This window comes from Cygnus atratus, chromosome 17 (assembly GCF_013377495.2).
Source record: "Cygnus atratus isolate AKBS03 ecotype Queensland, Australia chromosome 17, CAtr_DNAZoo_HiC_assembly, whole genome shotgun sequence".
Lineage (NCBI taxonomy): Eukaryota > Metazoa > Chordata > Aves > Anseriformes > Anatidae > Cygnus > Cygnus atratus.
This window is the reverse complement of record NC_066378.1, coordinates 9,197,503-9,218,322: the sequence shown is the minus strand read 5'-3', so window position 1 is coordinate 9,218,322 and position 20,820 is coordinate 9,197,503. Positions and strand designations below refer to the sequence as shown.

Here is a 20,820-nt window from a genome sequence, read left to right as displayed (position 1 = left end):
GAGGGCAGGGGAGGAGGAGGAGAAGTCCTGCTGCTGGTGGCGGTGACCATGACCGTCTGGGACGGGGCAGGTTCACAGCCCGGTATGGCTGGGACCATCCTGTCCCCATCCTCGCTAAGGACAGGAGAAAGTAAGTTTTAACCTGGGCAGTTTATCTCCTCTCCGCCCCACTGTACCCCAAGCTGATCCCTGGGCTGCCGTGGTGCTTGCGTAGAGCTGTCCCTGCCTCTGTTCAAGGAGACAATTAGAGAGCAGATGCTAATTAGCAGGTTCATCTCTGCGCAGCCCTCGCCAGCCCCTTGGAGCAGCCAGTGCCACTTGAGCAGCCGCTGCCTGTGTTCCCAACATACTGACGCTGAGACTTTCCCCTCCACTCTTAATTAAACGTGTGCAATCATTTCTCCTCCATCTTATCACAAGCTGCAGGAGGCCTAGGAGCAAGGCCATACTTTTTATTGCCTCTGAGTTTGCTGCTTGGGAAGGGGGGTTGCAAACGTGACTTGGGTTTGCCCCTGATTTAAGGTAAAGAGGTGAAACCAGCATGAAAATCAGTGAACACACAACCACCTGCATTTCTACAGGTGAGAACAGGGACTTGAAGATTTCATTCAGTTTTTAAAATAAATAAGTAATGTGAACAGCTTCCAAATGAGCTCCTAGCTTAACAGGGATATAGTTTATCTACATGCGAACGTCTCTTGGCTTTGCCAGGGGAATAATGGCCAATTCACAGACAGAATACTTTACGCTAAGGGGACAGCTAATGCTTAGCCCGGGTGGCAGCAGGCTGGGTGCTGGAGCTGGGCATCACCTCCCCTTGTCCCAGCTGGTGGGTGTTTAGAGAGTGCTTTCAGCCCAAATCTCTGCCACAGACAGTGGATGTGGCTGCCGTGGTATTTCTTAATCCAGGGCTGCACCTTTCTTGTTGTGCCCATTTTTCTCTTTTCTCTGCCACCAGATGAGGCCACGCTGGAGCTGATGAAGACCCCTCGCTGCTCCCTGCCAGACCTGGCTGGCCCGGTGGCCAGGAGGAGGCGGCACACGCAGGCTGTGACCAAGTGGAACAAGAGGAACTTGTCCTGGAGGTAGGAGCTCATCCTCCGTGAGTTCCACGCAGCCGCGAAGGGACAAACACACACACTCAGCTAAACAAGGCTTTGCGAAGAATTTCGGGGTGGTGTGTTAGAGCGTGTCCCTCTGTGCTCCTGGGACCCAGAGGACTGTTTGTTTAAAGCCTTCTCCTGCCCATCCCAGCATGGGTTCCCACCGTCAGCTGTAGGACCCCAGCCCCACGTGGCTGCAGGCTGGCAGAGGGGTGGATTTGGCCAGCAGGTTGGCTGGGTGCTTTTTGCTGCATTGCAGCATGATTTCTCTGGAGTTCATTTGGACTTCGCGCTCTCTCAAGCAGCTGCCACATTTTTGGCTCAGCACAAATGGGTCTTTTTATCTCGCCTCACATGAGACTGAGGACCGGGAGCACTTTCTGGTAGTGGAGGCATTTGGTCCTTTTCTTCTAGTCCTTGCAATGGGAGAATATTTTTCCCCTAAAGCTGGTGAGTGATGCATGTGGATCTCAGGCCCTGCAAAACACAGAGGTTTAGGTCTGACTTCCAGAGCACCCTGCAGCCATGCTGCAGGTGAGGTCTGGAAATGGGCATCCTCCTCGTCCCTGTCCCACCGAGACCTGTGCCCTGAGACTTGTGTTTCCTCCCTCGAAGGCCATGCAAGGCAGCGATTGTTCTAAGAGCTGCTGGTGTGCCCTGAGATGCTCAGGCTGTCCTGAAAACCCCTGTGAAAAAAATCCCATCAATAGATCTCCTTATTATTAATAAACTTCTCTTTGATCCTGATGTAGTCCCTAGAGCGAGTCCACCTTCGCTGCAGTCACAAATCGGGGCTCAGCTGTCGCTGTTGACAAGTGTTGAATCCCTGGCCTTAACAGGGATTTGGTCTGCGTGCCAGCACATCCCCCTGAGACAGTGTCTTCAGAAAAGAGAAATATAATTCAGCCATTAGCTTCAGAAAGAAATGATTTTGGCTTGTGGAGGGCCTCTCGTAATGGCTGGGGCAAGGGTGCCGAGGCAGGGAGAAGCCTGCGGGATGGCCCCAGCCACCAGCAGGTATAAGCGCTCTGTCTGTCCACCAGCCCTGTTCTCACAGGTAAGAGGAATAACTTTGTGTTTCAGAGAGGAAAAATTCCCTTTGAGTGAATTAGAAAAACCTGCCCTGGTGCCCTGTAAGCCTCTGAAGGCAGCACAGCGGTGGGATTTGCTCAGTTTGCTGACTCCGGTGGCTGCTCTGAGCAGAGCCTGGTGGGGACAAACCCGAGCTGTGTCCCACCATGGGGCCGGGCACAACGCTTGGGGCAAGGCGCCGAAGGGAAATGTGTCGGGTTTTTCTGGTTATTACAGCCCCGGGATACACCCCAGCCCTGCTGTGATGCTGCTGCAAAGATTGTCATAAAAAAAAAAAAGCTTTCAGCTCTGAGACTATTTTATATGTCTGATATAAAAATTCCATCTCCTGACAAACTCATTTCTTCTTCTTTTCCTTTCATCCTTTCCAAGATCTTGGCTTTTGTTCAAGAAAGGGCTGTATTTTATGACTGGGAGCTGTATAAGCCAACAGAAGGCTATAGCATTACAGAAACTCCAGCATAGTATTTACACCCAACACTTCAAATTAAAATAGCTTTTTAGAAACTGCCATGAAAATCTGCCAATAGAGGCATAAAGTTTTACATACTTACCTTTTATATATTGATTGAAGATTAAAAAAAAAAATCGAAGCCAAACTCTCTTATGCCATGCGTTTTAAAGGTGAAAACCTGAACAATTCTGAGGCTGGGATAAAGGGGCAAGCAAAGCGCTACCGAAGGATGCTCTCAGGATGGGCACGTGCAGTGGTGGAGGAGGCACTCCCTCACAAACAAGATTTTACAGGCATGCAGGTTGCTCAGGTTTCTTCTTTTTATCCCCGGCACAGGCAGCCTGTGGGACTGGAAGGCGCAGGGAGCAAACCAGGAGAGCCTGCAGCCTGCACAGCCTGCAGCGCAGCCTCCGAGCATCCCAGCACAGCCCCAGGCACATGCTGTCTCCTGTGCCTCATCTCCACGGGAAGTTTCCAGGATACCAAGACACATGCATCTTATTTGCATGGAATTTCTCGTTGTGTGGTACATAGGCACCGAGGCACTCAGCTGACTAGACTGAGGTGGCAGTGGGCTAAATTTGGGGTTTGGCGGGGAGCCGTCTACTGCAGTATCAGCACCAGGAGCTGCACCCCCAGCTTCCCAGGAGCTTCCCCTTGTGTTTTCAGCCTGGTTTTCCTTTCGCTAATTCTGCTCTAGTGCCACCAGTTGCCTCTGGCAGAGGAGAGCTCCCAGCTTTAACCTCCATTTCTGCTCAGGTGTTCACTGAGCGTGGCAGCAGGGGACCAAGCGGTATAGGAGAGGGGCCCCAGTGGCACCTGTGATGTGCCCCTTGTCATGCTGGGGTAGCGCCGGGTCAGGGCTGAGCCTGCAAGTGTCCACCCTGTCAATTACCCCTCCTTCACCCTCGAAAAAATCAATTTGGGTTTGTCAGGCAATCCATGACTCGCTGTGTTCGGTAGTTATCAGCATTTGTTCTATCTCTCTGAAGTTTTAGGGCTGCGCAACATGAAGGAGCTCTTTCATTAACCAGCAATTGATTTCTCATACATTACTAATACTCTGACTTTTGCTTTTTTGAGGACAAAATCCAAAAGGGAACCTGGAAATCAAAGTAACCATTGGTACGGTTGGCCCTCCGTAGCTGCCAGCCAGACCAGCCCTCTCTGGGCTCTGCTCGTAACCAGCTTGGACCCCAAGTTACTTTGGGATGGGACAAGAGAAGGAGAAGGGAGATGCATGATGGACAGGCAGCGGCTGGAAATCTCGATCCAGAGCCTGCAGTTCCCACAGGGAAGGGGTTTGCAAAGCTGGCACGGAGCAGAGAGGATGGTGAGGATGTGGGGAGGGACCGGGGAGCTGATGTTTGCCTGCCCTGCTGCCCTTGTCCTCCGTGCCTCCCCAGTGGCCCAGCAGACACCATCTGGAGGAAGGAGGTTTCTCTCCGATTACTCAAATCAGGCTTTTACCCAAGATTGGAGCTCTGTAAGGGGAGTCTCAGGAGGGATTAACATCCGAGAAGAAGGAACGCTGCTCTCCACTGGGTACCTAAGCACCATTTGCTGCAAATAATAATAATCAAGGTGGGAGGATGCTTATTTAGCCCTGTGTGCTTTCGCGTTGTGCTGGAAATGTGCCTCCTTTTCAGTGGAACTGGGTAATGCAATGCCGACAAATGTCCTATCAATATAATAGTCTTCTCTTAATCTCATTGAAAGTAATTAGCAGAGCTCCTGCAATCAAATCAGATACTGAGCTGCAAACTCTGATGGGATTCTCATGAAAAATAATGCTGGTAATGAATAAAGGATGTGGGGGCGGGGGTTCACTTACACCTGCAGCACACTAATAAAAATGGGTCAGCTCAGAGGTGCAGGACCTTTTAGAAGAAGCAAAGTAAGTGTTGATCCTGTTTATGCATTAATCTAACATTTCTGGTGTCAGGGATTGGAATGAATATTAATCATGTTTGTCTATTTAGACGTGGCTTTTCATCCACTGTCCTTTTACAACGGAGATCAGGTTAATTGTCCTAATTCTACAGCCGTAGAAGGTCGAGCAAGGCTTGAGGAGGGAAGAGCAGATAATGTCATCACATCTGAGTCCTTGCCCTGGGCACCACAGTCTTGGAGTGGAGGTCTTAATTCCTGGAATAAGCGGAGTGGGCGTTATGCATGTAATTACTTGTTCAGTAAACATAAGAGGAGTAAAGGGTTTAACGAAGTCCAGAGTACTCTTGTGGAAGACAAAGATACTTAGTTAAGGAATATCTGGAAACCAGGTAACCTTTTTTGTATTGCAGAGGTTCACAATGGCACTTTAAATTACAGCAATAGCACGTATACGCTGTGGTGTTAGTGGGCACCATGCTCTCCGTCTAGTTATAGGCAGTCTCCTCTGTAAATAAAAATTTTCCTGACAAGCGTCTTGTCTAATCCTGTGCTCACGCTGTTTGTGTCACCGTGCTGTCTGCCTTACAATGTGTTTTGTTTGAAGTCCTGTGATTATCCAGTGCTATGTGTATACAAACTGCCTTACTTTAGCTGTAAAGCATCCTCTTTGCCTACAGACAGCAAAGGCAGAGTTATGCCCAATTTTTGCTCTTCTGCCTGTGATGATTGGTTGCCTGATTCCCCATTTCATCCCCAGCATCTCCAGGCTGGGCTTCCCAAGCTCTTCCAAGAAACCATTAGGCAGAATTTGGCAGTTCTCACTTGTCCGTTTTTGCTCTGTCTTGAATTTCACGCTCACTAGCTGTGGCCAGGTCAGGAGGCGGTACCCACCTGGGGCTGCATCTCTGAGGCTGTGCGATAGGAAGCAAACACACGAAAGCACGAGCCTCCAACTTCAACCAGTGAGTCCATCCTATTCCCCTTCACTGATCCATAGTGCCTAACAATACCCAAATCATTATTCATCGGAAGAGCTGAGTGGCATGACATCCCTTTCTGACACCTGTAATTACCTCTAGGGGTTTAGTCAGGTCATTTCTCCATGCTGGGGTGTAGCACTGAGTGATGTTCTCCCAGCTATATTATGCAGAGGGCAAGTGAGGTGATCATAATTGTTGCTTCCGCTTTTAAAATCTGTCAGGCCATGAATATTTCATGAACACTTTGGTTGGTGTGCTGGTACACAAGAAATAAAGCGGCCGTTATTACTGGGGCAGAGCTGGCCAGAAATTTTCCAGCAGATTTGTCTTTTGTCAATAATTACTCAGTTAACAGTATATTTCCCTGGAAAGTGTTTATATTTGTCAAAGCTGTCAATGAAAGATTATCCAAACATACTCTTTTAGAAGCCAAGGTGCCTCGTTGCATCTTTGTCTTTTCACCCTCTGCGTTAAATCAACAGTATTAGGAATTCTTTTTCAAGGTTTGGTTGTACAGGAGGTGTTAGCTTTTTTCATGCCAGCGCAGAACAAAAGGGAGGTTTGAATGCTCTGCTGCAGGGCAAACGCCAGCACGCTGCTAGTCCCACCTGGCTTCTCTTCCAGGGCAAGGCAGAGCTGGAGACCGAGTGGTGCTGTGCTGACACAGAGAAACCATGCAGCCTCTCGGTGAGTGCGCTAGGGTGGTAAGCCTCAGCTAAGCAATGCTTTTTCCACCAAGAAGCGAGGCACGAGCTTCTCAATTACAGTGCGCCATCAGTCTGTCTCCTGCAGGCAAGAAGTTGGAGGGGTTTTGAATGAGATTGATATAAAATGCATCTTTTCCTCTTCCTCCTTGTTATGGATTGCAGCTTCAGAGATTGCTGGCAATGTCCTGGTTTCAGAGTACATTTTATACTGTCAGCAGACCTACTGGGAGATACATGGAGGCAGTGAATCTCTGCTGGATTTCCATGTGCGTATAGGAAGAATGAGCAATGATCTGCTTTGTTGCAAGAAAACCCAGGGGCCTGTGCGTTTGTGCAAAGGCTGCAGAAGTCAAATCCTGGCACCCACGGGGCTCTACCAGCAGGATCTGGTGTGTCAGACGGGGTCGGTATTTCCAGAGGACCCAAACTCAGTCTCTGAAATCCTCGTAGCCCTGGAAGAGAAGTGGTTCAGAGCCTTGCCAATACACGTCTGTGAAGCATGTTGGGGCATTCAAGAGGTACCTCACCGAGGCTCTGTGATGCACCAGGCACCTGCAGAGCTCTTCCAGGTGGTCCACAGAGAAGTTTGCTTGTGCTCCTGCCCTATCCTCTTCTTTTCCTTCTTTCTTTCAGAGTTCGCACCTTCCCAAAAGAGTCCCACCTGGGCCACGACACAGTTCGAGCCCTGATGTACTACGCCCTGAAGGTCTGGAGCGACATCACCCCCCTGAATTTCCACGAAGTGGCAGGTAACAATGCCGACATCCAGATAGACTTCTCCAAGGCAGATCACAACGACGGCTATCCCTTCGATGGGCCGGGTGGCACGGTGGCACATGCTTTCTTCCCTGGAGACCACCACACGGCAGGAGACACTCATTTTGATGATGACGAATATTGGACCTTCCGATCATCAGGTACATTCCCATCACCCACCTGCAGTCCTTGGCTTTTCTGGGACTTGGAAGGCTGCAGGCGTGTGTGTGACTATGGGAGCTCTCAAATGGGGGCTGCATTCTCCCACTTTTCTGTCATTTGGGTGGCCTCACTGCCACATGCTTCAGTTTTCTGGGTTTTAAATATATTGATGCTGAGCTGCCTGGTGAGGGCTCTGCAGTCTACAGGGAAAAAAACAGGCAGGGGAAGCACCAGCTCTGCTTTGCAGACAAATAGAGCAGAGGTGAGCACTGAGGTCCAGGATAGCTTGCCATAACAGACGTGTTATTGGTGATTAAGTAAGAAGCAGTGCCCATTTCGTGCCTGGTGGGTGCACCCACCTGGGAAACGCTCGGGTGGGGGAACGGGCTCAGCACCACCAAGGGACATGGGGGTGAGCGCGACGGCGAGAAAGCTGCCCTCTGTTTTGAAGGTCTTGGAGCTATCCAACCTTCATCTTTTATTTATTTTGTTCTCCCCAGTGATTCAAAAATAACAGCTCGGTAGGTGATATAAAAATATCCCCCAAGGTTGTCAGTTTGGCATTAAAATGTCAGAAAGCATATGTCTTGTTCTCTCCTAGTGCTGGGGAAAACAGGACAGGTTATAAACACCCCGGCTGTTTACAGGCACTGTAAATAATAGTCATCAAGAAAAAAGCAGATTTCAGCAAAAATATCCCCCAGTGCCCTAGGCCCAGTGGGGAGAGCAAAGCACTGCACAGGATTCAGGATCACGAGCTTTGCAGAGGCGTTGGCTTCCCAGCCTTTTCCAGCCCTTTTATTACACTGCTTGCAGTCATGAACTTGGTAAGAGCCATACTTAAAGTCATTGCCACCTTCGGGTGCAGCTCCACAGGGCCCCGTTGTGCAGTGAGGACCAGCAATTGCACGTGTGCCTGGCCCAGCCAGCCTGGAGCCGGGCGGTAGGGAGGCACCGACCAGGATCAGTCTGGGGAAAAGGGAACAAAGAGAGAGCCCAGGCTGAGAAGGAAGTCACTGGGGAGGTGTCAATGCTGAATAAACTCTCCCTGATGCCCAGTCTCAGGCACCATCAGTGATGTGAGAACAAGAGGGGTGATCCCCAAGCCTGCAAAGGGCTGAGACTTTCCATTTTCTGTGACCCATTTCAGTTTCCTTTTTCCAACAGGAGAAAAATTCTTTCTCATATTTCACCTATTCCAAAACCTTGTTTTCCAGTGTTTTCAACATATGCCTATTCCTTCTCTTACAGCCTGCCCAAACCCCCGATACATTCAGCACGGAGTGACTTTTATTTCAGCTATGTCTTTATTTCCAGACGCCCATGGGATGGACCTGTTTGCTGTAGCCGTCCACGAGTTTGGCCATGCCATCGGCCTGACCCACATCTCTGCCATAGAGTCTATCATGAGACCCTACTACCAAGGTCCAGTGGGGGATCCTCTGAAGTACGACCTGCCTTACGAGGACAAAGTCCGCATCTGGCAGCTCTATGGTAAGTTCGTGTCCCTCTCCCAGCTGCGGCACGTTTCTGCCCCAGGGCGCGCTGGAATAGATGTCTTCTGGGGTGAGTGGGCTCATGGGGAGGACGGCGTTCCCCTCTACTGCTTCTTTGTCTTTTCACATAGGAGTCAGGGAGTCTGTGTCCCCCACGGCCAAGCCTGAAGGGAGCAAAACTGATGACCATCCTATCCTGCCAGAGCTGCCAGAGAACCGCTCCACTGTCCCGTAAGTCTGGTTCCTTCTTTTTCAGCTGTCGGTGATGTTCTTTACTTACACGTAACAGTAAAGCTCCACATCAGGGTCTTGTCTTTGCTATTTCCCTCTGGACCTCTTGTGATCCGATAAATGCACACACAGAGTGCCCCTTCTTCCTCGCATCCCCCAGTCATTTCCTGTGTACACTGTTGCTTTTTTTAAGCAGTGTGTGTGGACACTGGCCAGCCAGACCACAAGTGAAGTGGTTAAGAGCAGCAAAGAGTGGCAGCTGCTATTTATTCATTAGCTAGTTCTTATCATTCAAGGCATGTCCAGAAATTCGGCTTTATCTTGGAACACTTTGCCTTTCCCTAAAACTTGAAATTTGACTTCTGTTAATGGCAATTTGTCCCCATCACCCTTAGGTGAACTCATCCTTGCTGAAATTTTAATCAAACTTCTGCAGGCTCCTGATTTGTGCGTGCATAAGTTACCTAAATCTTTCCACAGTGAGCAACTCCCTAATGTACCTGCGGGGGTGAATATTGGAACAAGCAGACTGGCAGCCTGACTCCAACGCAGGTTTGAGTTGGCAACGGACTGCTTACACTGAGAGTGTCATCAAGCAGCCAGCGTGCCCTCATTAAGGGAGGATCTGGATCTAGCTCATTAATAAGCGTTGGAGTTACCAAATTGTATTACTACCAGAGCAGCAAGGCAGTTAAGAAGGGAAGGGACACCGACCAAAAAGGCAGGAGGTCGCGGTCACGCGTTTTGGCTGGGTACCAGGAGCACCCCAAGTGAGAGCAGCAGAGATGGAGCCGGTCACCTTCCCCTCCTGCTCTGCCCCATCCAGGTGTGACCTGGAGGAAGGCACTTCATCTCCCTGTGTCTCGATTCCCCACCTGCAAAGAGGGGATAGCAGCAGTGAGAGCACGGACAGTGGAATATTCCTACAGCAACGGGGCTGTAGAAGAATCTAATCTTGAAAAAATACCCCAGGCACTGCCGTTCTGCCCATCTCGGCTCCTGTTTCACCCCACTTTGCCCTGCTTGGTGTGGTGCCCGCGGTACAGAGGTACTGAGCACCTGCACGCAGGGGGGGGGTCCCAGCTGCCAGGGATCACGGAAGGGCTTTTCCTTTTGAATTTGCCACTCTGAGGACCTAGTGAGGACCCTTTGTTGAATGCAGGTGCCACATTTGTACGCCTTTGGTGCCAGAGCTCCTGCAATGAGTGCCCCAAGGAATTAGCAGTCACGGTGACACAAAGATAAATGTCCTCTCTGCACTGCTTTAAGTACAGTGAAATCTTGGATCCAAATTGTGCCTGAAGTCTGTAGGGACTGCGAGTAAAGAGAGAGGAAAGTGCTACATGTGAGGTCTTCAGTAATGGCAAATGCCAGCAGCGTGTCCCAAACGTGGGACTTCGGCGGCGTTACGACGTGGTTCTTGCTGTGTACTGCTCCACATGAGGGTGCTGCCACCAAGCTGGGCTCCTCGAGGTCAGGGATACTTCGCCTTAGCCTGGAGCCTCCATCTCTCCCAGTCTAGTGCATGTCCAGTTTAATAGCCGGGTGAATTTGCGATGCCACTTGTGACCTGTCTTGCTGTGTAGCTTCTAAGGGAGCTTGTCCACGTGGCTCTGCGTGGCCAGATTTTGGCTGGAGCCTCTGGGTACTGGGCAGGGACCCAGAGAGAGGAGGGCAGCTCTCCTGTGGTGCAGGAGGCCGTGGTCTGGTGACAGCAGCAGGAAACTTCTTCGTGGTGACCTCTTCTTCCCACCCCACATGTGACTGCGAGGGTGAAGGGCGTTCACTGCCACGTCTCTCACTTTGTGCCTGAGCTGGTGCTGGCAGCCCAGTATGAATCTTCCATCAGCAAATTAGATTTATGTTTCCCTGACACCCACCGCAGCTTTTCTCTGCACGTTCCCAGCATCCTCTCCTTGTTCTCTATCAATCATCATTTCTCACATGGGCTTCGTAGCTCTTAAGCCCTTCATACCCTGCGCCTTTCCCACCCACCTTGTTAAAAGCAGCTCAGCCTGATGCTTGCCAGGTGGCTTTCCCCATGCATCATGCTGCATCACCTCGCCTCTACGTTGGTTGGTCTCGGCTGCTTTCTGCGTCGCAGCTCTGGCACCTCTACCTGGTGTCTGAGCTCGGCCTCGGAGCACCAACATCCCCAGGTGCCGGAGTGACGTGCTGGGGGCTCTTACCCGTCACACGTCCTGCTGCCTGGGGACAGCTGGCCACACCACGCTGTGCCACCAGGGAGCGGTGAGCCACCTCTACCCCCACCGTGTAGAGCTGGTGGACAAAGAGCATGTCCCTGCTCTACTCCCAGTGACAGTCACCGGTGGCCCAGGGAGCGCATCTTCCACAGAGCCATCTGCAGGCTGGTGTTTGCCCGTGCCCACCTTGGAAATCCACACACACGTGGCTGGGCTCGAGCAGGAGGAACGCCAGACGGACACAGCTTGTGGTCTTCTGCTCCCCTGTGCTTCACCCCGTGGCTTGGGGCAGGGAGGGGGCTGCAGGACGGGGACCCTGGGGACACAGCCCCCGCTCACCCGGCTGTCTCTGTGCAGGCTGCGGCGGGACGTGCCGAACAGATGCAACACTCACTTCGATGCCGTGGCTCAGATCAGGGGAGAGGCTTTCTTCTTCAAAGGTAAGAGATGGCCCCAGTGTGCCCGCAGCCCTGTGGTGACGTTCGTGTGACAGCGCTGCAGAGGCGGTATCGGACAGTAAGGATAAATTGGCTCCGAGAGTACCGTGGGTCCTGCGGGACCTGCAGACCCAGGAAAGTGGCCCACGTGCTGCTGGCTCTATCTGACTCAAATAAAAGGTCTGAGACCTTTAATCAATCCACCAAGGCTGAGAACAGCTGATGAGGATGTATCAATGTCTATGCAAATCCCACAGCCCGGCTCCGTCCTGCCAGGCACAGCGCAGTGACAGGGGTGACAAGAGGCTGGTGGCCGGGGACACACAGTGGCACCGTGAGGGGATGGGCAGAGACCACGGCTAAGTGGGGACTGCGAGGGGGGAGGAGGAGGAGGAGGAGAGGGATGTGGTAGGGCTACCCAAAAAGCTGAGCAGTAAACCGAGTGATTTTTTTTTTTATCCAAAAAGAAGAGAAATTCAGTGAAACTGAAACAATTTTTCAAATGATGAAAATGGATATTTTTTCACCCAGAACAAATGGATTTTCTTTGACCTTTGGGGCCTGTGACCAAGAGCAGACTAGGGGGCTGGCAGGTGCTGGGGATGGAGAGAGCAGAGGCGCCTGCAGCTGCACTGGGGCAGGTGACCCCTCCCTGCGATGTGCACCATCAGACCCAAAGTACGGGTTGAACCAGGGAGCAACAGGAGCTCTCCCCTGCTTTTTTCCTGGATGCCTTCAACTCTTCTCCCACGCTTCATCTTCTTTAATGCCGCTTGCTGTGCATCGCTCAAAGACAACACGCGCACAATTACAGAGCCATCTGGTTCCGTGTTAGCAAACACTTGCTGGCAGCGAGTCCCCAGGGTGCCCGGCTGCCGACAAGGATCCCATCAGCGCCTCCTCAGCTGCACAGAGACCGTCTATGCTGGTCTCCCCAGGCTTTCTTTTCCGTCTTCCCTTGATGGAAAAGTGCCCAGTGGGCAGTCCTTTCCATCCCTGGCCACCTCTTGGTGACCCCAAAGCCATCCAGCAGGGAAGCAAAAGCGTCTCTGCAGGGGTGAGGAGCAGCCTCCAGGCAAGTGTAACCCGCAAGAGCTCCAGAGAACTCGGTATTGTCTGTGCCCCCGAGGGAGCACAAAACGGCGGCTGTTCCCCCGTGGCATTTGTACAGATGCTGGCTCCAAAAAGCCTCAGTGAAGAAGGGAAAAAGAGAGACAAGAACTGGTGTCCGGGATAAATGGCTGTCTGTCTTGCAGAGGGGATGAAAAAAAAGAAAAAGATGAAAACTAAAGAGAAATCCATCTCGGTGTCTATTTTTGGATATATTTACTGTGGGCCAAAATGCAAATTCGGAGAGCAGAGTGTCAGCGCGTGCCAGCTGCACGGCTGCCTCCAGAGCCCTGCAGCCAAGGCCAGGGAGCGGGGACATCACCTCTGGGCAGGGATCTACAGAGCTCCAGGGCTGAGCTCCCTCCGTCGATGGACATTTTGTTTTGTTCTGAGCTGGCCCAGCTGGAGAGAAGTGTCACCCACTGCCCCCCGATGCAGCCACCCGAGCTCCCTAGGGACTTGCCCTATTGAAGGCAGTGGTGAGTTTCCTGCGCTTCTGAAACCCTGCTTGCTTCGATTTGGGTGCCTTCCTGCAGACTTCTGAAGTTTTGGAGCAACTTTGGCCCATGTGGGTGTTTGCAGGCAGCAATCTTGCCAGAGGCATCCGAAGAACTGATAGCGTGGTGCACAGCTGGAATCGAAATCACCTGGTGTTAAGGAAAGCAATTGCCTCAGCCCATCGTCCATGTAAAATGAGACGCTCGGGATGGCAGGAGTTCACACTTGGCTTTCATCCTTCTCCGTCTGCCAGCTTGGAAGACGGTTTTAAATCAAGCTCTTTAAACAAACATGGGGTTTGGGAGTTTTTATTTTATTGTATTTCCGCATGCTGATGGCAGCAGTTCCCCCGTGGCTGGCTCAGGCAGCTACTGTCCAAGCAGCCGCAGCACTTGGGCAAGCAGGCTTAGCTGTGACAAGACACGAGCACGGGCAGAGCGGGGCTATCACGTTAAGAATTCATTGCTACCTCAATCGCTACCTTTTGGGTGTTTTTTATCTGATAGTTTTCAACAAAACTAACTGATGACCCGGAGTATGCCTGCCTTTAGATGTCGATGTAAGGCTTGCCGGCTGCAGCTGCACACCCACCGAGCCCATCGCTGGGAGAGAGCTAAAAAGTCAAAAGCAGCTGGGGTTGCCTCTGCTGTGCCAACGAGCACCCAGCCCTCAGGAGCTCAGATACACACCTACTAGGAAAGGAATTATGTTGGGATGTATTTCTTGTGAAAAAAAGCGAAAATGTGTCCTTGTCTAGTGCCTCTCTAATTAGAGATGCAGAGATCATCTTTATTTAATTACATGTGTTTCCATAGATATACAATGGCCACCAGATTTGAATTCTATTCTTTACAACATTCTTAAAAAGAATCTGTAATTATAGCAATTCCTACCACATCTGAATACATTATTCATTTGTAGGTCTCAGTCAGACAGAGCAAATACGCAAACTGGAGCAGAGGAACAAGGATGATATAAATCCTTACAATTATAATAACCCCCCCTCTCTACAGATGTTTAAGTGTTAGAGTTTTGCCTCCTGCATTATTAGGCTAAGATCCAATTTCCATAAAATTTTGAAAGACGGTGTCACAATCTGCCAGCTCTGGGGAAAGGGCTGAATGCCTTGAATGCAAATCCGAAGGCGCATCTTTGGTTTCTGTTGCTCGTTTCCCTTGGGAACCCAGGCGAGAGCAGATGTAAATAACACGCAATGGTTTCTAACAGGCAATTACAAACGTGAGACAAAGTTGAGGGTTCGCTCTCAGACGTCTTGTTCTGACCGGGATCTCGCCGTGTGGAGCTCCCCGGGGAGGATGAAAAAGTCCGGCTGGGAGTCCCAGGCAGCGCGGTGGCTGGAGGATTGTTTGGATTCCCAAAAAGGGGATTTCTTCCAACGGCTGCCAGGAATAGCAAGCGCCAGCAGCTGCTGCTGGGAAGCCTGTAGCTCTCACCTTCGGCCTGGCTTCCCACTGCCGACGCGTGCCGCGGCGCCGGCTTCTCCCGCGGCGCAGGCGGGTGGCGGGGTGGGTCAGTAACGCCCGGTCTGTCCCTCCAGGCAAGTACTTCTGGAGACTGACCCGCAATAAGCACTTGGTCTCCCTCCAGCCGGCTCAGATCCACCGGTTCTGGCGGGGCTTGCCCCTGAACCTGGACAGCGTGGACGCAGTCTACGAGAGGACCAGCGACCACAAGATCGTGTTCTTCAAAGGTGAGAAGAGCGCGGGTGCCCCGGCGTGCAGCCCCACGCCTGGGTCCCCCTGGGCTCTGAGCCCTCCTGCAGAGGGGACACCGGTGCCCGCCTCCTCCCGGGGCAGGTCCAAGAGCTGTCCACACCTGAGGCCAGGAGACACCTTGGGGAGGGCAAGCAGAACGTTCTGCAGAAAATGGGGGAAATTTCACTTAGGGTAAACTGCAGCCAAACCTAATTGAAATCTCTGCTTTCCAAGAACAAAATAAAAGCAGAAACTGCCCTTCACATACTTTACAGAGTTGGGGTTTTCTTCCTGCCTTTTGGTTTTTTTTAAGAAAAGAAGCCGGGGGGAACAAGAATGAAAACCTGAAGAGCTTGGTTTTACTAATGCTGCTACTTTAATATTTTTCTTAAAATACATGATATAATCCTCTCTTTATTTAAATAAGCAGCTCTCCACTTTCTTCCACAAGAGCTGGAAGAAAGAGATTAGCTCTTGGTTCCTAAACGAATGTCCGCTGAGCATCCCACGTGTGCCATGACGTTGGCTAAACCCCCTTGGTGCCGTTGCCCCACCAAGTCCCTGTGTTGCCCCCACGAGGTCCCCGTGTCGCCCCCATCCCCTCCCATGCCCGCCGCGGGGCCCTGCAGACAGGCAGCAGCTGCGTAGGAGGAGTCGGTGACACTGAGCTCGCCCCAGCTGGAAATTGCTTTTTGTCTGCCACTCGGCTGCAAACGCGGGTTAATTATTGATTTCAGAAGTGCTGAATCATGAGAGCCAGGCTGCAGGCACGGGCTGGGTCTCGGTAGCGGATCCCACACCGCCTGTGTGCTCGGGGAAGCGTTTCCAAGCCCAGATGACGCCCAGGCACATGGGGGCCCCGGGTCCTCCAAAGCCATGTGTGCACAGAGCAGCGCCTGGCCATGGGCTCGCCCTGCAAGCAGCACGATGGGGACGATGGGGACGTGCCTCCCCCTGCTCTCATCGCCCAGCCTGTCCAGATCCAGCCTGTCCAGCTGCCTTGCCCTCCTGCACAGCCCTCTGCAGCCACTGGTGATGTGTTATTTAGCCCTGCCTGCCTGCTAAGATGAAATGAGAGGTTTACTTTCCAGCTATAAAATATTGTCTCATTCTGGCTCTCCAGTGCTGTTTCATTGATCCCTGGACACAAACCAAAGCACACAAATTACCCCGTCCTCTGAGTTCCTGCTGCTGATGCTTGGGCATGTGTTTAAGCACCTCTTCGCGTTTTCTAGAAAACCGAGGAAGAAGCCTGACATTTAAAGTAGGTCGGGTGAGACCCACAGGGTGCTGCAGCGAGGCTGCCATGTAGCAGGTCCCCAGGGAGACCTCGTGCGAGCAGAAAGCCCGCCCCCATGGCAGAGCATGAAGTGGGAAATGAGAGATGTGGGCTCGTTCTCCCTGTGTGACCACGGGGACCTTCAGCTCAAGCAGCCTGGCACAAACCCAGCAGCTGTTCCAGGGCAGAGGTTCCCCGATGGGCTGCTCCCCTCCGACCCATCCTTCCATGCCAAGAGCTCACCCTGACGATCATCACAAGAGATAACGAAGCATCAGTTCGTCTGCGGGGAAGGCTGGCCTCGGCTGTGAAACTAACACGCTCGTGCCCCGTGCTTCTTTCCTCAGGAGACAGGTACTGGGTGTTCAAGGACAACAACGTGGAGGAAGGATACCCGCGGCCCATCTCGGACTTCGGGCTGCCGCCAGGAGGGATCGACGCCGCCTTCTCTTGGGCCCACAATGACAAGACTTATTTCTTTAAGGACAACCTCTACTGGCGCTACGATGACCACGAGCGGAGGATGGACCCCGGGTACCCCTCGGAGACCATTCTGTGGAAGGGAATTCCGAGCCCTTTAGATGATGCCATGAGGTGGTCAGACGGTGAGTCCGTATGCTGGTTCGAAAAAGAGAGAAAAAAAGCAATGCTTCGTTTGCACTTGAGATACAGCCCCGTCTGCGGAGCCTGCACCGCTAAGCCCCGGCACTTTCCCTGTCTAAAAGCTGCAGAGAGGGAGGGAGGCTTTGAGCCAGAGCTCCCCCTGCTCACTAAAAGGCATTGTACATTCAAGCAGGTAAGAGAAATATCCTGGGTGCCTAATAATTTGATTTTACTAAAAAAGCACAGTTGATGCTGTTTTGTGGCGATTTTATCTTAATACCTGCTGGTTTGCTCTTCACTGAATTTTTTGTTGTTGGATTTTTTACCTAGATACAGGAGATTGTGGACAAAAGTATTTTTAAAGGAAGTGTTTTGCCCAGACTTAGCACTTGTTTCCCAGGGATGAAATTTCTCAGTGGCCCCTTCCCTTTGCAAAGACCACAACAAAAATTGTCATGGGAGGTGTTTAAAAGCAGCCATTCGCTCACAATAAAGTGGCACTTCCACGTTTTATTTACTGGCGACCTAGCAGTGTAACTGCAGCCACTAAACCAGGCACGGGAGGGACGTTTCCAGAGGCTTTCCAAATTTCAGATGCTGTTGGGCACAACTGGCCACCCATGCAGGGAGGATGAGTCAGGCTCAGGTTGTTTGTCATCTGCAGCCTCACCATGCCCTGTTACAAGACCGGGATGTGTGTGGCGTGTATGGCTGTGGGCTTTTAACCCTGCACTCCTGCAGTACCAGGGGATGCACCTGCCCTAGGACCTGATGCAGAAGCCAGCATCTCACCCCAGTCTGGCGGCTCACGGCTCCATGGGGTGGGAGCGCTCCTTTGCTGCTCCCGGCGCTCTGTGCCATCCTCTTGAGCCACTGCCTGTCCCTGCTCATCTCACCTCTGGGCTTTGGTCTCTTCCCAGGTGCAAGTTACTTCTTCAGGGGCAAGGAGTACTGGCGAGTGCTGGACAGTGAGCTGGAGGCCGAGGCTGGCTATCCGCAGTCCATCGCCCGGGACTGGCTGGTGTGCAGCGACATGCAGGCTGACTCCCCAGAAGCAGCCGGCAGCAGCAGGACTGGGGCGCGCTCCAAGCCCGGGCAGCACGACGAGAGCCGCTCGGAGAACGGCTACGAGGTCTGCTCCTGCACCTCGTCCTCCGAGTCCCTGCGGGCCTGCCCCGTGCTCGGACTGTCTGCCAGCCTCGTGCTGGCGAGCGTGTGGACAGCAGCACTGGTGCGTGCAGCCCTATGACATCTCACCCCACAGGGAAGACAGCGCCATGGTGCTCCAGGGACTGGAGGTGGATGCGGTCCCGTGCCGCTAACTGTTGCAAGCAGAAAAACATTCCTAGGAACATGCCAGTGAAGGTTTTGAATTCTCCATGAGAAGTGAACCGTGGTTGTTTTTTTTTTTTCTTCTTCTTTTCTTTTTAATTTTAGTTTAAAGGTCTAATAACAGATTTTGAGTTCTGCACCTTCTTATTCCCCCATCCAGCTAAAGATGAGAGCAGCCTAACATTGAATTTAGAAATGTCCCATAGAGATGTGTTGCTTTGGATGTTCAAACACCACAGACAAGGGAGGGGAGAGCTGCTGTGGTCGGATGAGGACAGCAGAGGCGGCAGCACCCTGGCAGGAAGGCAGCAGGGCTGTGGGAGCGGCGCGGTAGCTGCGCTGACATAACGTGCACATCCCATTGGATGTACTAGGTAGAGAGAAACTTTGATTCCACTAAGATTAACTGCAAGGTGATCGTTTTACTGTCAAATCCTCTGTGGTAACTGATGTCTTGGTAACCTGTATCAGTTTCTACAGGTCAAAAACACCTTTGCCTTTCAGAAGGCAGTGCAACTTATCTTTGTGTCCAGGTCATTTGAATTTAACAATTTATCTAATGAACCTTGGCTGCCTATGCACAGCTCTCCCGCTCCTCTGCCAGATCAAGCCTGCCACCTTCAGTAAGGTGCTGCCTGTTCAGGCTCGGGCGCAGCCTTACCACCACACAAGCAGCAACTTGCTGAGCGCAGCCTTACGGATGGGATGTGACTACGGCCATCCCACCAGCCTAATCCCTGCGCAGGAACTCCTCTGCTCTTGGAGCTTCTGTTACCATGTTGTTTTACATTTCGGGAGGGATTGAGATGTACGGAGTTCAGTTGTGGTGCTGTCACACCTGGCTGCACCACAGAGGGTGGGCCAAGGTGGGGAGGGAGGGATGTGCTCTTCCCAGTGCCTCAGCCAAGGGTTCAGAGCAACAGAAGTAAGGTCAAGAAGTGCATTAGGATGGTCCTGGACTTTTACTTGCTCCTACAGCGAGCCCATGGTGAGCCCTGGGGCAGCCTCTTGTCCCAAGGCCTTCACTGCACTGGCACATCCCAGCCTGCTCAGACCATGGCTCCTGTTTCTCTTCTGAGGCCTGATGCAATTTTGGATCGGGCCCTTTCAGAGGACCCCTTGGACAATCTGTCAGTGCAGGAGGAGCGCACCATTGCCCCCTGACTCCGCCTGCAGACAATAAATAATATTTCAGTGGCTTTCAATGCTTCCTTGAAGAACACAGGTACAAAATATTGCTGTTGTGTCTCGTGTCTGTTGGAATGGACGGGGGACTCGGCAGCCGTGAGCTGAAGGACAAAGCGTCCCCCTGCACCAAGGTCTGGCAGGCCACTGGATAGCTCTGTGCTCTGCAGAGGATAAAGGCCATGTTGAATGTCTCCATGAATTCAGCATCTGAAGCAGTTGAAATCCACCCCAAGTGGTGCACAGTCACTTTGCCAACTGCAGTGTGTAACCGTGCTAGGTGACGTTCACTCCAGGCCCCCCTTGTCCCCTCTCTGTTCCTGCTGGCATCGAGGATGTCCTACTGTGCTGCCAGTAAAACCCGCTGTCCCACAAGCGTGCTTGCAGTGGTGCTGGTACCCAAAGTGACGGGATGAAAGCTGAGGAGAACGTTCACTGTGCTGCCATCATGGCTCTGCCTCCAGTGCAGGCCCCGAGCAGCCGCTGGCAAAGCCGCCCCATGGCTGATCGCATCCTAGGACGGAAATGGCAGCTGGAGAGTTTCCCCGGGAGGTCACTGGTTCGCTGTGGGGCCAAAGGGGTCAGTGCCACCCGTGGGTCGCTGCCGGAGGGCTGGGACGATGCGAGCAGATGTCCCCAGCACAAAGACACCACTGTATTGAGAGCCCTCGGCAGCGGGCAGAAAAGGAGCCGAGGGTTTGGGCTGTGCCGGAGCATCCCTCCAACGTGGGTGGAGGGCAGGGTGGCTGAATGGCTCCTCCAGCGCCAGGAGGACGCGGAGGTGCCCAGGCCAAACCCGTGGAGGTGTGGAGGTGGATGGGGCCACCGTGGTGCTGGGCAGAGCCCCCTAAAAACAGCGGGTTCGGCCCCCCCATGGGGCTGCTGCGGTCCCGCCTGGTGGGGCTGAGGGCCCCCAGCGTGCCAGAGGTCAAAACCACCGGGCCAAGACCACTGGGCATGGCAGATTTTAACCCAAACCAGAGCTCGGCCTCGGGTGCGGCCTGAAGCCCGCCTGGCCCGGCCTCGCCGCCAGCGGGAGGCCCCGGCGCGGCCGCCGGAGGGCAGCAGAGCCCCGGCCGCGGCCCGGCCGCCACGGAGGGCGGGGGGGATAGCGGGGGGCAAGGAAAAACAAATAGAGGAGGAAGAGAAAAGAGAGAAAGGAAATGAAGAGAAACGAAAAAAAAAAAAAAAGAGAGAGAGAGAGAGAAGTAAAAAGAGAAAAGGAAAAATGAAAAGTAAAAAATGAAAAGAAAAAGTAAAAAAGAGAAGAAAAAGGGAAGAGAAAGAAAGAGTGAAAGAAAGAAAGAAAGAAAGAAAGAAAGAAAGAAAGAAAGAAAGAGAGAAAGAAAGAAAGAGAGAAAGAAAGAAAGAGAGAAAGAAAAAGATTTAGGAAAGAAAATGAAAAACTAAGTTGGGCGGGAGCAGTTTTGAAATGCTAAAGCCATGGCCATGCCTAGATTTGAAAAACGGGAATAACGTTAAGAATAATTTATCTCAGACAAGCCCCGCTGTTTAACAGCTCAAGAAACACAGTAAAGCTGTTGAGAAGGGACTCCTCTTTACTTGCTGATTCAAATCATACA

The 20,820-nt window shown here is 52.2% G+C and overlaps 1 protein-coding gene across 1 annotated transcript in view; it reads left to right on the top strand.

Annotated features, from left to right (window-relative positions):
* MMP17 (matrix metallopeptidase 17) overlaps nucleotides 1-19,151 on the top strand; it is a 51,001-nt gene extending 31,850 nt beyond the window's left edge. The window contains exons 3-10 of the mRNA XM_035556803.2: nucleotides 959-1,085; nucleotides 6,863-7,146; nucleotides 8,465-8,641; nucleotides 8,775-8,874; nucleotides 11,436-11,518; nucleotides 14,682-14,834; nucleotides 16,465-16,722; nucleotides 17,641-19,151. Of these exons, the coding sequence (XP_035412696.2) occupies nucleotides 959-1,085; nucleotides 6,863-7,146; nucleotides 8,465-8,641; nucleotides 8,775-8,874; nucleotides 11,436-11,518; nucleotides 14,682-14,834; nucleotides 16,465-16,722; nucleotides 17,641-17,969 (1,511 nt within the window). The 3' untranslated portion in view covers nucleotides 17,970-19,151. The remainder of the gene's footprint in view (nucleotides 1-958; nucleotides 1,086-6,862; nucleotides 7,147-8,464; nucleotides 8,642-8,774; nucleotides 8,875-11,435; nucleotides 11,519-14,681; nucleotides 14,835-16,464; nucleotides 16,723-17,640) is intronic.
* Nucleotides 19,152-20,820: the final 1,669 nt, after the last annotated feature.